Genomic DNA, 14,869 nt, shown 5'->3' on the forward strand with positions numbered 1-14,869 from the left:
TATGAGCCAAGATTTTGAAAAAGGCAAATTGTAACATGAGAGCTATTTAAATAACGATGTAGAGGAGAGATCTTTTATATTGCTATATAATTCTCAAAAAAGCCCCCAAAGATTGTGTCACGTCTCTCCATGCTGGCGAGTTTTCTGATCATCAGGCAACATATGAGAGGATAAATGGAATATTTTAACAACTAAGAATTGTCCTGCGATACAGGCAGTACATATAACTATCTTTTTTTTTTTTTTTTTTTTTTATTTCACAGAAAAGATTCCAGTGCATTTTTTTCTTTCCCAGTCACTGATTTTATTGCTCCTGGCTACTCCATGGTTATAAAAGATCCAATGGATTTTAGCACAATGAAGGAAAAGATTAGGAATAATGAATATGAATCTATAGAAGAACTCAAGGTATTGGATAACTTTCTGTTTTATTTTTGGCCATTTCTATTTGTCATTCTTTTGTTCTAACTTTCTTAATTTGAACTACAGGAAAACTTCAAGCAGGTCTGCCACAATGCAATGATCTACAACAAGCCTGGGACTGTGTACCATAAGGCTGCCAAGAAGCTGCTAAACTCTGGAATGAAAATTCTAAGCCAGGTAACCTGTTGATCGCATGCAGGTGTGGTACTGAGTGATGATCATTATTAATAAAGGGGCAACATATTCCTCCTCATTGTGGCATAGAATACATTATTACAGATTAAGATGATAAAAAAACCTATACAAAATCTGAAGGGCTCTGTTGGGGATTTATTTCTTAGGTTTGACACTTGTATCCGAGGTCATCTACAGTGCAGATAGATTTGTGAGCTTATATGATTATGGTAATAAATTGGGGAACCTATATGACAGAAGGCAAGACATCTGATGTAAGAAGACTGTAGAACTTGGTTAATTAGGTTATATGCATTCCGGAAAAAGTGAGTTTTTAGGAAACTTGAAGCCTGAGGTAAGTCTTACAGAGAACGGCATGGCATTCCATAATATAATTGTAGGTGTAATGAGGTCCTGTAGATGGGAATGTGAGTAAGTAATGATAAAGGAGGAAAGACGTATGACATGGGGGAAGTGGGAGAATATTTATAGACAAGGACAGATGTACGAGTTTGTGCTATAACAAGAGGATGGGGTTGCAGGTGTCGTGGTGGGATATAATCGGTGAGCAGATTACAATATTAGATGTGTGTTGTGTAAAGGAGCGTCACATTTTACAACCCTTTTCTCCAACATTGGTGTGTCCGGTCCACGGCGTCATCCTTACTTGTGGGAATATCTCTTCCCCAACAGGAAATGGCAAAGAGTCCCAGCAAAGCTGGCCATATAGTCCCTCCTAGGCTCTTCCCACCCCAGTCATTCTCTTTGCCGTTGCACAGGCAACATCTCCACGGAGATGGTTAAGAGTATGTGGTGTTTAGTTGTAGTTTTTTATTCTACTATCAAGAGTTTGTTATTTTAAAATAGTGCTGGTATGTACTATTTACTCTGAAACAGAAAGAGATGAAGAATTCTGTTTGTGAGAGGAAGATGATTTTAGCAGACAGTAACTAAAATCCTTTGCTGTTTCCACATAGGACTGTTGAGATGAAGTAACTTCAGTTGGGGGAAACAGTTAGCAGACTTTTCTGCTTAAGGTATGACCAGCCATATTTCTAACAAGACTGTGTAATGCTGGAAGGCTGTCATTTCCCCTCATGGGGACCGGTAAGCCATTTTCTTAGTCTCAAGCAGAATAAAGGGCTTAATATGGGCTATAAAACTGGTTGACACTTTTATGGGCAAAATCGATTGCTTTATTTGGGCATTTTATACATGTTTATGCTGGTATTTCACATTTATAAACTTGGGGAACGTTTTTTAACGTCAGGCACTATGTTAGACACCTTTTCCAGTCAGGAAGGGCCTTCCCAGTTGTAGGCTGAGCCTCATTTTCGCGCCATTACTGCGCAGTTGTTTTTGAGAGCAAGACATGCAGATGCATGTGTGAGGACCTGAAAATAGTTGGAAAAGTTCCTAGAAGGCGTCATTTGGTATCATATTCCCCTCTGGGTTTGGTAGAGTCGCAGCAGAGGCTGTAGCTGGGACTGTAGAGGGGTTAAAACTGTAACCGGCTCCGGTTTCGTTATTTTAAGGGTTAAAGCTCTGAAAATTGTTGTGCAATACTTTTAATGCTTTAAGACACTGTGGTGAAAATTTGGTAAATTTTGAACAATTCCTTCATATTTTTTCACATATTCAGTAATAAAGTGTGCTCTGTTTAAAATTTAAAGAGACAGTAACGGTTTTGATTTAAAACGGTTTTTGTGTTTTGCTGACAAGTTTAAGCCTGTTTAACATGTCTGTGCCTTCAGATAAGCTATGTTCTATATGCATGAAAGTCAATGTGTCTCCCCCTTCTAAATTATGTGATAATGGTGCTAAGGCGTCCAAACAAAGTAAGGACAGTACTGTCACAGATAATGAAGTTGCCCAAGATGATTCATCAGATGAAGGGAGTAGACATGGTTCTACATCATCTCCTTCTGTGTCTACACCAGTTTTGCCCACGCAGGAGGCACCTAGTACTTCTAGCGCGCCAATGCTTATTACCATGCAACAATTGACGGCTGTAATGGATAACTCCATAGCAAATATTTTATCCAAAATGCCTGCATATCAGAGAAAGCGCGATTGCTTTGTTTTAAACACTGAAGAGCAGGAAGGTGCTGATGATAATTGCTCTGTCATACCCTCACACCAATCTGAAGGGGCCATGAGGGAGGTTTTGTCAGACGGGGAAATTTCAGATTCAGGAAAAAAAAATCTGAAAAGCTGAACCTGATGTTGTGACATTTAAATTAGAACATCTACGCGCACTGCTTAAGGAGGTATTATCTACTCTGGATGATTGTGACAACCTGGTCATTCCAGAAAAATTATGCAAGATGGACAAGTTCCTAGAGGTTCCGGTGCACCCCGACGCTTTTCCTATACCCAAGCGGGTGGCGGACATAGTGAATAAGGAATGGGAGAAGCCCGGCATACCTTTTGTTCCCCCTCCTATATTTAAGAAATTATTTCCTATGGTCGACCCCAGAAAGGACTTATGGCAGACAGTCCCTAAGGTCGAGGGGGCAGTTTCTACTCTAAACAAGCGCACCACTATTCCTATTGAGGATAATTGTGCTTTCAAAGATCCTATGGATAAAAAATTGGAGGGTTTGCTTAAAAAGATTTTTATACAGCAAGGTTACCTTCTTCAACCCATTTCGTGCATTGTTCCTGTCACTACAGCAGCGTGGTTCTGGTTCGAGGAACTAGAAAAGTCGCTCAGTAGAGAGACTCCATATGAGGAGGTTATGGACAGAGTTCACGCACTTAAGTTGGCTAACTCTTTTTGTTTTAGATGCCGCTTTGCAAATAGCTAGATTAGCGGCGAAAAATTCAGGGTTTGCAATTGTGGCGCGCAGAGCGCTTTGGCTAAAGTCTTGGTCAGCGGATGTATCATCCAAGACAAAATTGCTTAATATCCCCTTCAAGGGTAAAACTCTCTTCGGGTCAGAATTGAAAGAGATTATCTCAGACATCACTGGGGGAAAGGGCCACGCCCTCCCACAAGATAGGCCATTCAAAGCCAAGAATAAGTCTAATTTTCGTTCCTTTCGTAATTTCAGGAACGGACCGGGCTCTAATTCTGCATCCTCTAAACAAGAGGGTAATACCTCACAGACCAAACCAGCCTGGAAACCGATGCAAGGCTGGAACAAGGGTAAGCATGCCAAGAAGCCTGCCGCTGCTAACAAAACAGCATGAAGGAGTAGCCCCCGATCCGGGACCGGATCTAGTGGGGGGCAGACTCTCTCTCTTTGCTCAGGCTTGGGCAAGAGATGTTCAGGATCCCTGGACGCTTGAAATAGTTTCTCAGGGTTATCTTCTGGAATTCAAGGAACTACCCCCAAGGGGAAGGTTCCACATGTCTCACTTATCCTCAAACCAAATAAAGAGACAGGCATTCTTACATTGTGTAGAAGACCTGTTAAAGATGGGAGTGATACACCCAGTTCCAACGGTGGAACAAGGAATGGGATTTTACTCAAATCTGTTTGTGGTTCCCAAAAAAGAGGGAACTTTCAGACCAATCCTGGATTTAAAGATCCTAAACAAATTTCTCAGAGTACCATCGTTCAAGATGGAAACCATTCGAACGATTCTACCCACAATTCAGGAAGGTCAATTTATGACTACCGTGGATCTAAAGGATGCGTATCTACATATCCCTATCCACAAGGAACATCATCAGTTCCTAAGGTTCGCCTTTCTGGACAAACATTACCAGTTTGTGGCCCTCCCATTCGGGTTAGCCACTGCTCCAAGGATTTTCACAAAGGTACTCGGATCCCTTCTAGCGGTTCTAAGACCAAGGGGCATTGCAGTAGTACCGTACTCGGACGACATTCTAGTACAAGCGTCGTCTCTTTCAAAGGCAAAGGCTCACTCAGACATCGTTCTGGCCTTTCTCAGATCTCACGGATGGAAGGTGAACATAGAAAAAAGTTCCCTGTCTCCGTCGACAAGAGTTCCCTTCCTGGGAACAATAATAGATTCCTTAGAAATGAGGATTTTCTTGACAGATGTCAGAAAGTCAAAACTTCTAAACGCTTGTCAAGTTCTTCATTCTATTCCTTGTCCTTCCGTAGCTCAGTGCATGGAAGTAGTAGGATTGATGGTTGCAGCAATGGACATAGTTCCTTTTGCGCAAATTCATCTAAGACCATTACAACTGTGCATGCTGAAACAGTGGAATGGGGATTATACAGACTTGTCTCCAGTGATTCAAGTAGATCAGAAGACCAGAGACTCACTCCGTTGGTGGCTAACCCAGGATCACCTATCCCAGGGAATGAGCTTCCGCAGTCCAGAGTGGGTCATCGTCACGACCGACGCCAGTCTAGTGGGCTGGGGCGCGGTCTGGGAATCCCTGAAAGCTCAGGGACTGTGGTCTTGGGAAGAGTCTCTTCTCCCGATAAACATTCTGGAACTAAGAGCGATATTCAATGCTCTCCAGGCTTGGCCTCAGCTAGCAAAGGCCAGATTCATAAGATTCCAATCAGACAACATAACGACTGTTGCGTATCTCAATCATCAGGGGGGAACAAGGAGTTCCCTGGCGATGAAAGAAGTGACCAAAATAATACAATGGGCGGAGAATCACTCCTGCCACCTATCTGCGATCCACATTCCAGGTGTGGAAAACTGGGAAGCGGATTATTTGAGTCGTCAGACTTTCCATCCGGGGGAGTGGGAACTCCACCCGGAGATCTTTGCCCAGTTGACGCAACTATGGGGCATTCCAGATATGGATCTGATGGCGTCCCGTCAGAACTTCAAGGTTCCTTGCTACGGGTCCAGATCCAGGGATCCCAAGGCGACTCTAGTGGATGCACTAGTAGCGCCTTGGACCTTCAATCTAGCTTATGTGTTTCCACCGTTTCCTCTCATTCCCAGGCTGGTAGCCAGAATCAAACAGGAGAGGGCCTCGGTGATCTTGATAGCTCCTGCGTGGCCACGCAGGACTTGGTATGCAGACCTGGTGAATATGTCATCGGTTCCACCATGGAAGCTACCTTTGAGACAGGACCTTCTTGTTCAGGGTCCATTCGAACATCCAAATCTGGTCTCCCTCCAGCTGACGGCTTGGAGATTGAACGCTTGATTCTATCAAAGCGTGGGTTTTCAGATTCAGTGATAGATACTCTGGTTCAAGCCAGAAAACCGGTAACTAGAAAGATTTACCATAAAATATGGAAAAGATATATCTGCTGGTGTGAATCCAAGGGATTCCCATGGAATAAGATAAAGATTCCTAGGATTCTTTCCTTTCTACAAGAAGGTTTGGATAAAGGATTATCTGCAAGTTCTCTAAAGGGACAGATTTCTGCTTTATCTGTCCTACTGCACAAACGACTGGCAGTTGTGCCAGATGTTCAAGCATTTGTTCAGGCTTTGGTTCGGATCAAGCCTGTTTACAGACCTTTGACTCCTCCCTGGAGTTTAAATCTAGTTCTTTCAGTTCTTCAAGGGGTTCCGTTTGAACCTTTACATTCCATAGATATTAAGTTGTTATCTTGGAAAGTTTTGTTTTTGGTTGCTATTTCTTCTGCTAGAAGAGTTTCTGAGTTATCTGCTCTACAATGTACTCCACCCTATCTGGTGTTCCATTCAGATAAGGTTGTTTTGCGTACTAAGCCTGGTTTTCTACCAAAGGTTGTTTCCAACAAAAATATTAATCAGGAGATAGTTGTACCTTCTTTGTGTCCGAATCCAGTTTCAAAGAAGGAACGTTTGCTACACAATTTAGATGTAGTCCGTGCTCTAAAATTCTACTTAGAAGCTACGAAAGACTTCAGACTAACTTCTTCTCTGTTTGTCGTCTATTCTGGAAAAAGGAGAGGTCAAAAAGCAACTTCTACCTCTCTTTCTTTTTGGCTTAAAAGCATCATCCGATTGGCTTATGAGACTGCCGGACGGCAGCCTCCTGACAGAATCACAGCTCACTCCACTAGGGCTGTAGCTTCCACATGGGCTTTCAAGAACGAGGCTTCTGTTGATCAGATATGTAAGGCAGCGACTTGGTCTTCACTGCACACTTTTGCCAAATTTTACAAATTTGATACTTTTGCTTCTTCGGAGGCTATTTTTGGGAGAAAGGTTTTGCAAGCCGTGGTGCCTTCCGTTTAGGTGACCTGATTTGCTCCCTCCCTTCATCAGTGTCCTAAAGCTTTGGTATTGGTTCCCACAAGTAAGGATGACGCCGTGGACCGGACACACCAATGTTGGAGAAAACAGAATTTATGCTTACCTGATAAATTACTTTCTCCAACGGTGTGTCCGGTCCACGGCCCGCCCTGGTTTTTTAATCAGGTCTGATGAATTATTTTCTCTAACTACAGTCACCACGTCACCATATGGTTTCTCCTATTTTTTCCTCCTGTCCGTCGGTCGAATGACTGGGGTGGGCGGAGCCTAGTAGGGACTATATGGCCAGCTTTGCTGGGACTCTTTGCCATTTCCTTTTGGGGAAGAGATATTCCCACAAGTAAGGATGACGCCGTGGACCGGACACACCGTTGGAGAAAGTAATTTATCAGGTAAGCATAAATTCTGTTTTTGAGATGGAAGCTGCAGGAATAACCCAAGGACTTAAAGGTTGAAATGTTAATGGTGTTAGTAGTAATAAAGATTTGAGTAGTGAGGCTAGTGAATTGGGAAAAGGGGGGCTCTGTTTTGTAGTTGGTGATCTTTTGATAAATGTCTCATCCTGGATGCTCTCTAATTGATTGATAGCTGGTGAGACAATTGAACAAGGAAGATGAGTGGGCCTGATGATCAAAAACTTGTTGGTATGGAGCGAAATGGTGCAAGATCATTAGGAGATTTTTGTGAGCATTATATTGCAACATATGTGCCTCTCCTTCATATCTAGATTTCAGTTTAGCTGGATAAACCGTTCTCAAGGTAAAATTTGAGGGATCTTGCAGTACTGATGGGAATGCTTAGATCATGTCACCAAATTGCTTTAGAACATAGGGCCCAATGTCACAAACTAGTTCAAGAAATTGTGTGTGTGAACTTTTACAACAACTTCACATGAAGTTTAGCTGAAGAACATATATGCAGTAACATGGGTCTTTTGTTGAAAGGTGGAGTGTGCAAGATATTGATGCCTCCTCCTTGTCTGTTGCCAGACGTAGGGCTGTGGCTGTATTGAAGGTTGAATATTATAGTGTATGGGAGGTTGTATGTCAGGGAAAGAGGCAAGGAGGAGATGAAATTGTTTTTTATTTAAGTGCGTTTTGTCCAAAACATAACCAGCATTCTATAGTGCACAAGTCCTCCATAGCTGAATTTAACTTTATAGACCTCCTACTTTATGTTACTAAAAATTGTGATTCAAATAAATGCGAGTGCACTAAATGTGATACATTAGTCACCAAAATAAAGTCTTAGATGTAGGGAAAAGTTCTCTTTATTCTCTAATCTTGCCACAAAGTTCAAATGGAAACCTTGTCCTTCAAAAGAAATAAAGCAGACAAATTCTCATAGCGTGAGACTGTATCCAATTGTGTCAATTAGCAGCAGGAAGATAATACTCACATTCGGTTGAGCTACAATAGCTCTAAGTAAACGGCTTTTGTATATGTATGTATATATATATATATATATATATATATATATATCCCTACGGCAGACAGGAACATTTCTTCACAAAACAATTTATTAAAAACAAATATTTATAAACAAATATTTAAAAACATACGAGATACTTAATTTTTTACGTTTTATAATGCAGCATTTGAAAATTGCATTGCAACTTTTCTTTTTCTTTTTTTAAGTTTCTCTTGAATAAATGTTTTCTTTGCTCTTGATCTGACATCACATTAAAGGGCCACTGTAAGTAAATATTTTCTATGCCTGTTACTAACTAACTACCCTAAATACGCTTTTTATCAATAGCATTTCATTAACATATCTCTACCGTATATCAGAAATCTTGTCTGCAAATTTAATTATTTTCCAAACCCACTCTGTGGGTATCCTTTGCTCTGTACCAATCCGTTTACAATACCTAGGTTTCAAAATGGCGCTTTAAACACAGTTATTGGTTTAAGTATTTTGAACACACAGTGCTGAAAATAGTGGGCAGGATAACGTGACATCATCAGCGAATAAAAGATATAACTTTTAGAACGTTATGAAACTTTGTTTTGGAGAAAATATAGGTCAGTAGGTTTTAATTAATGTTTATTAACTTTAATATGTTAGTTGTTTAGCTTAAAAATTATAACAGAAAGTAATCCTTTAATTATAAGGTAAAAATGTAGTAATAAAAAAGGTGCTCACAAGAATGTCTTACATTCACAGCTTTGCAGATCGAAAAGCCTAGGGGCAAGTGTAAAAAATCCCTAAAAGACAATCGTCAATCAATGCGCTGTCACTTTGCATGCACTGTGTTAAGGAAAACTTACACAGTGCAGACATAGCACAGTGCTGTTTTTAAAAATCAGCCTGATGTGGAACAGTGCATATGACTGTTACTTTCTGCAGACATACTGCATTTTCTGCGATAACATCTCTAATCACAACATGTTCTGCCTTGGTTACTATGTAGTAAAAAAAGTATCGTAACGTCTTTATTTCTTCACGTTAACCAGGAGAGAATCCAAAGTCTGAGGCAGAGCATAGATTTCATGGCAGATCTGCAACTAAGTGGAAATGAAAAAGATAAGGGAGATTCGCAGCTGACCCTAGATGGGATGAGCAACCTCAATGAAGAATCCATGGATACCCTTGATATATCTGCTTTCAAAAGCCCAATCAAGGACCTGAAAAGGTACGTTCAATGTGTAATGTTTAGCTTCTACCGAAGGTAAACAATTGTTCTCTGTAAACTGTCCTGTCATAAAAGTAAAGACGCCTTAAAGGGACAGTTTACTCAAAATTTCTCCCCTTTAATTTGTTCCCAATTATCCACTTTACCTGCTGGAGTTTGTAAGTTAATATAGTTAATATAGCCTGTGGTATCCCCACCTATCCTGAAAGTTTTTGGCCTTAAGGCCAAGCTGTGTAAACACAGCCAGTAGAAGAAATTACACTCCCAGTGGGTTATAGAAGAGATAAGGTAATAAAATGTTAATTTTCCATTGTTCTGTCTAAGTATTATTGTTTGGTTTATGGACAGATATAAGATAAAGAAGCATGTATATGTACACAATGTGATAAAGTAATGAGATCTGATTATGCCTACAAGCTTAACCTATTTTATACTCTTCAGCTGGTAAAAAAAAAAGTTATTGGAAACACATTAAGGGAAAAACAATTTTATAGTATACTGTCCCTTTAAGTACACAAGACCTATTAGTGTGTATGCCTTTACGTAAGAGTGACTCCTTCTTTCCTAGGTAAACTGATCCTTTATTTAATGTTACAAAGTGAAAACAATAAATATAAATTATCGTCTGTGATCATGGTGGTAAGTTAAGCACCTGCTTGATTGGTGGCTACAAGCAGTGGCAAATAGGAGGATCCTCTACTTACTGGAATGAGGTAAAGGGTCTTGAAGGGTCTGCCCTCTTCCGACTCGTAGAGCCTATCGCAAGCTCTTTGTGTTCCCTTGTCCCAGTAGTAACCATCAACTCATTTTTAGATTGGATAATCCTCAGTAACTTGTCGAATAGGAAAGCATGATTTTAAATTCTGTCAAGAGGGCTTGCGCTTTGATGTATATGTCCCCCGTTATGCAATGATTTAATGTAGTTTAATACACACTTTCCCAAGGTTGCAGTTCTATGCAAACTGCTCTATCCCCTGTCTGGGGGTATTTAAGTCATAATAGGCTGCCACCAGGGCTTCTATGGCCAAGACTAGCTTGTAAGTGGCAAAAGCTCAAAAGTGCCGGTATCGATCACTGCAGCTGTAGTTTGAGAAATGTTATCTAGCACTTTTAGGTACAGATGGTGAAATTCTTTTTAGGTAATCGGTGGATAATCCGTTCGCAGCTCCTGGTATTGGGATCTTCCATTATCACTGCCTGGGCACGCCCCGTGTGGACAATTATAATATACCGTTAGGACGGCATGGAATGTGCTTGTAGTTTGGCTGTACTGAAGCCAACGGCGCTTCCTGAATGGGATTGCTGCCTAGCGGGGGTGTCTAGCGTCATAGGCACATCCCATCATTGAAATTTCACTATCACATGCACGATCATGTGATTTCAATTTGTTCAGGTTGGAACATTGTTCCGATCTAGACAAATTAGGCCAGTCCTGAAAGGGTTAAAAAAATGTAAAGCTTATATAAATTTAAATATATTGTGAATTATTTTAAAAAATCAAATCTTCTCAATATGTTAGTAACTGCTTCTTTTATTAAACAGCATGCATTCATTTATCATGTCCATTCCAGCATTTTAAATATGAATTGATATTTTTAACATAGTGGTAAAGGAGCAATGGATATATGTTTGTGTATATATAAAAGAAATATAGAACTCACTGGGATTTAGGTTTCTTTATTATATTACATATTAAAGTGCATCTTCAGACTAACATACATAAAAACACTGTGCACATAATTTTAATCCCCAAATGATCATAGTGAAGCCATTGCTGCTATGGTAAATGCTCACAGCATCTCAGCTGGCTTACTGCACAGTTGTCACCGCTGCCATGTCAGCCAGGTCAAAATAAGTTCTGGTCTCTCAGCTACTGCACTGATAACTTTTGTTGGTGCTATTTTTTAGATACTTCTATTGCCCTCTTCTCCCCAGGCCAAGGTAGTTCTGTAGTTTTACATAAATTAGTGTAACTGAGAACTTTCTAGGACATAATAAGATGTTTTTAAATATTTTGGTTTATAGGTAACCTGGTAACATGTTCCATCTGGGTTTTTTTTTTGGGGGGGGGGGGTTGCCACTTTTTTCAACTATGTACATTTATATTTGGAATGTTCTGTATTTATTTGCACCAATTAGTTGGTAAGTAACATGTGGATTGTTGATGCTCTTTCTCTCTTAGAAAAGAAAAAGATTTGCTTGAGGAGAAGCAGAAACAGAATGAACTTGCAGCTGAGCAGGAGCAAATTGACCAAATTATTAGACAGTCACTTGGCAAACTGTCAAAAAGAGTGGTAAACAGTCAGGTAAGCAAAGACAGCCCTAATATTCCAGCAGCACAGTGAGGCCTAACGAGGCTTGTAGGTTCATTTATGTAACTGTTGGATATATGTGACTTTGCATGCATGAAGGTGACTGTTTTGTGACTGCATGCGTGTAATTTATATGCCACCTTAACATTTCAGTAAGGCAAGGGTGTCTGATTGCATGTATGAGACTATTTTTGCAATTGCTTTGTGTGGCTGATGTGTATATTAATGGAGGTGACATGAAATATAGGGGTGAAGTGATGGATTGTATAGAGGCATGAGTGATAATACAAGGACGAGACGTGAGAAGGGCAGGAGTGTGCAGCAAAGCATTCCTTTACCAGGCAGACACTTAAAGGGACGGTCTAGTCCAAAACAAACTTTCATTATTCAGATAGGGCTTGTACTTGTAAACAATTTTCCAGTTTACATCTATCACAAATTTTGCTTTGTTCTCTTGGTATTCTTAGTTGAAAGCTAAATATTGGAGGTTCATATGCTAATTTCTAAACCCTTGAAGGCCGCCTCTTAACGCAGGGCATTTTGACAGTTTTTCACCACTAGAGGGTGTTAGTTCATGTGTTTCATATAGATAACACTGTGCTCACGCACGTGGTGTTCCTAGGAGCCCACACTGATTGGCTAAAATGCAAGTCTGTCAAAAGAACTGAAATAAGGGGCAGTTTGCAGAGGCTTAGATACAAGATAATCACAGAGGTAAAAAGTATATTACTATAACTGTGTTGGTTATGCAAAACTAAGGAATGGGTAATAAAGGGATTATTTATCTTTTAAAACAATAAATATTCTGGTGTAGACTGTCACTTTAACTTACCCCTAAGTTTAAAGGGACAGTCAAGAACAGAATTTTTGTTGTTTAAAAATATTGATAATCCCTTTATTACCCATTCCCCAGTTTTGCATAACCAACACAGTTATATTAAAGTAAAAGTAAACTTAGTGCTTCTGCTCTGCAGATTTAAACAATTAATACCAAAACAATAGGACTTTCATTCATCGTTTTTTTTTATTTTTAACAATCAAATACAGTTTTCGCCGCATTTAAACGAATATTTTTTCCGTTTGAAATTCAACCCGTTGGTGATGCGGCAATTGACTTCCTGGTCACGTTTTTTACCATCTACCAATTGACTTTCTGGCCGATCGGCGGCCAGAAAGCTACGTCATACATTTCTCTAACCCATTGCACATGCGCCGAATCTACTATAAACATGATTATCTCCGTCGCGCATTCACAATGCATTTACATTCGGGCTTGAGAAAGATTGCATGCGCATTTGGAGCCGGATCGGCGATTAGCGCATGTGCAATCCATCCAGTTCTTGTGAACGAGCATTTAGACTACGAATAGAGCGGGTGTGACCGCTCTATACGTAATGAATAGAAAATACAGGAAGAGGAGGGTGGGAGGAGCAATGGCGATAACGGTAGGGAAAGAAATTATATAAATATAAACTATAATATTAAAGTAAAAATAAATAAAAAACATGGCGAAAATGTTATATTACTTATATTTATGACATTTATATGTGGCAATGGGGAAAAATTTACTTTCACTTTAATATACTTTTTACCTCTGTGATTACCTTGTATCTAAGCATCTTCTGACAGCCCCCTGATCACATGACATTTTATTTATTATCTATTGAGTTTCATTTTAGCCAATTAGGGCAGTGTCTGCCACAAGCCACGGGCGTGATCACAATGTTATCTATATGGCTGACATGAACTAGCTCTCCCCTGTTGTGAAAAGCAAATTAAAAAAAAAAAGCATGCGATAATAGGCGACCTTCAATGGCTTACAAATTATCATATGAGCTTAGTTAAAGCTAGGTTTAGCTTTTAACTAAGAATACCAAGAGAACAAAGCAAAATTGGTGATAAAAGTAAATTGGAAAGTTGTTTAAAATTACATGCCCTATTTGAAACATGAGAGGGTTTTTTTGGGCTTGACTGTCCCTTTAAAGGGAAAGTGAAGCCAACAAAGGTTACCAAGTTGGTTAAAATTGTATACTCCTGAAAGAAAATTCTTGGGTTTCTTATCCCTTTAACTCCAACATCAAAGGTATATGAACCAGTATTTTTTTTTTCTTCTAACCTATGTTTAACAAAAGCTGTTGCTTCAAATAGACAGTAAAGTCATAATTAGACATTTATGATTTAGACAGCACATACTATTTTAAGCAACTTTCCAATTTACTTCTATTATTTAATTTGCTTCCTTCTCTTGTTGTTCTTTGCTGAAAAGCTTATCTAGGTAAGCTCAGGAGCAGCAAAGAACCTAGGTTCTAGCTGCTGATTGGTTGCTTCCTATATATATAATCTCAATAGTTATTGGCTCACCCATGTGTTCAGTTAGAAACCATTACTGCATTGCTGCTCGTTCAACAAATGATACCAAGAGAATGAAGCAAAGTTGATAATAGAAGTAAACTGGAAAAATGTTTAAAAAGTGTATGTTCTACCTAAATCATGAAAGAAAGCACAAGAGCCTCTAAAGACCTCATGTAATGTTAATTGGTTTTTCAGTTGGAGTTTGAAAGAAGGAAGACTGATGGTACCACCACACTGAGCCTGCTCAATCCTGCAGATACAATTCCCGCGGGTATGTGAAACGGGTGATTGATGATGAATTTATAGGATTTAAGGAATAACGGTAACAAAGATTTGAACTTCATTATATGTTCTAAAAGGGAATAGTCAGAATTACAGAAGTTTTATAATTTGCAATAGGAAAAAATAAGTAGAAAGTTGTTGGGATAAAATGGCTAATTTTAAACCTAAAACCTTGAGACAGTTTAGTAATGTGTGTTTACATTGCTTTTACATTTTTAAAAAGAATTTTACAGTATTTTTTTTATTTTATTATTACCGTTGGCTTGTTTCAGTAATACATCAGATATGTAAAAATCTTACTGACGGTTAGCATATCTTTCCAACAGAGGGAAATCAAACACAAACATTTCTGGGGTCCACAGTGGGTCGGCTGCAGTCTGGTGTAAATTCATTGCAAGGATTTAAAGAAGACAAACGTAACAAGGTTACTCCTGGTGAGTGAGTTTAACTAGGTCTACGCCCTAATCCTTTTAAAATAACCATTTAGTTTACCTTTGTAGTATTCCAGGGAAATGTGGGTGTGTGTGTAATTTTGCATTTGAAATAAAGTTTG

General features: G+C 39.4%; 1 protein-coding gene across 2 annotated transcripts in view; it reads left to right on the forward strand.

Moving 5' to 3' along the window:
- BRD7 (bromodomain containing 7) overlaps positions 1–14,869 on the forward strand; it is a 51,645-nt gene that overhangs the window by 20,468 nt on the left and 16,308 nt on the right. For both annotated transcript variants that reach the window (XM_053699555.1, XM_053699556.1), the window contains exons 5-10: positions 264–408; positions 490–600; positions 9,192–9,370; positions 11,553–11,676; positions 14,230–14,305; positions 14,643–14,750. In XM_053699555.1, coding sequence (XP_053555530.1) covers positions 264–408; positions 490–600; positions 9,192–9,370; positions 11,553–11,676; positions 14,230–14,305; positions 14,643–14,750 — 743 coding nt within the window. The remainder of the gene's footprint in view (positions 1–263; positions 409–489; positions 601–9,191; positions 9,371–11,552; positions 11,677–14,229; positions 14,306–14,642; positions 14,751–14,869) is intronic.

This window comes from Bombina bombina, chromosome 1 (assembly GCF_027579735.1).
Source record: "Bombina bombina isolate aBomBom1 chromosome 1, aBomBom1.pri, whole genome shotgun sequence".
NCBI lineage: Eukaryota > Metazoa > Chordata > Amphibia > Anura > Bombinatoridae > Bombina > Bombina bombina.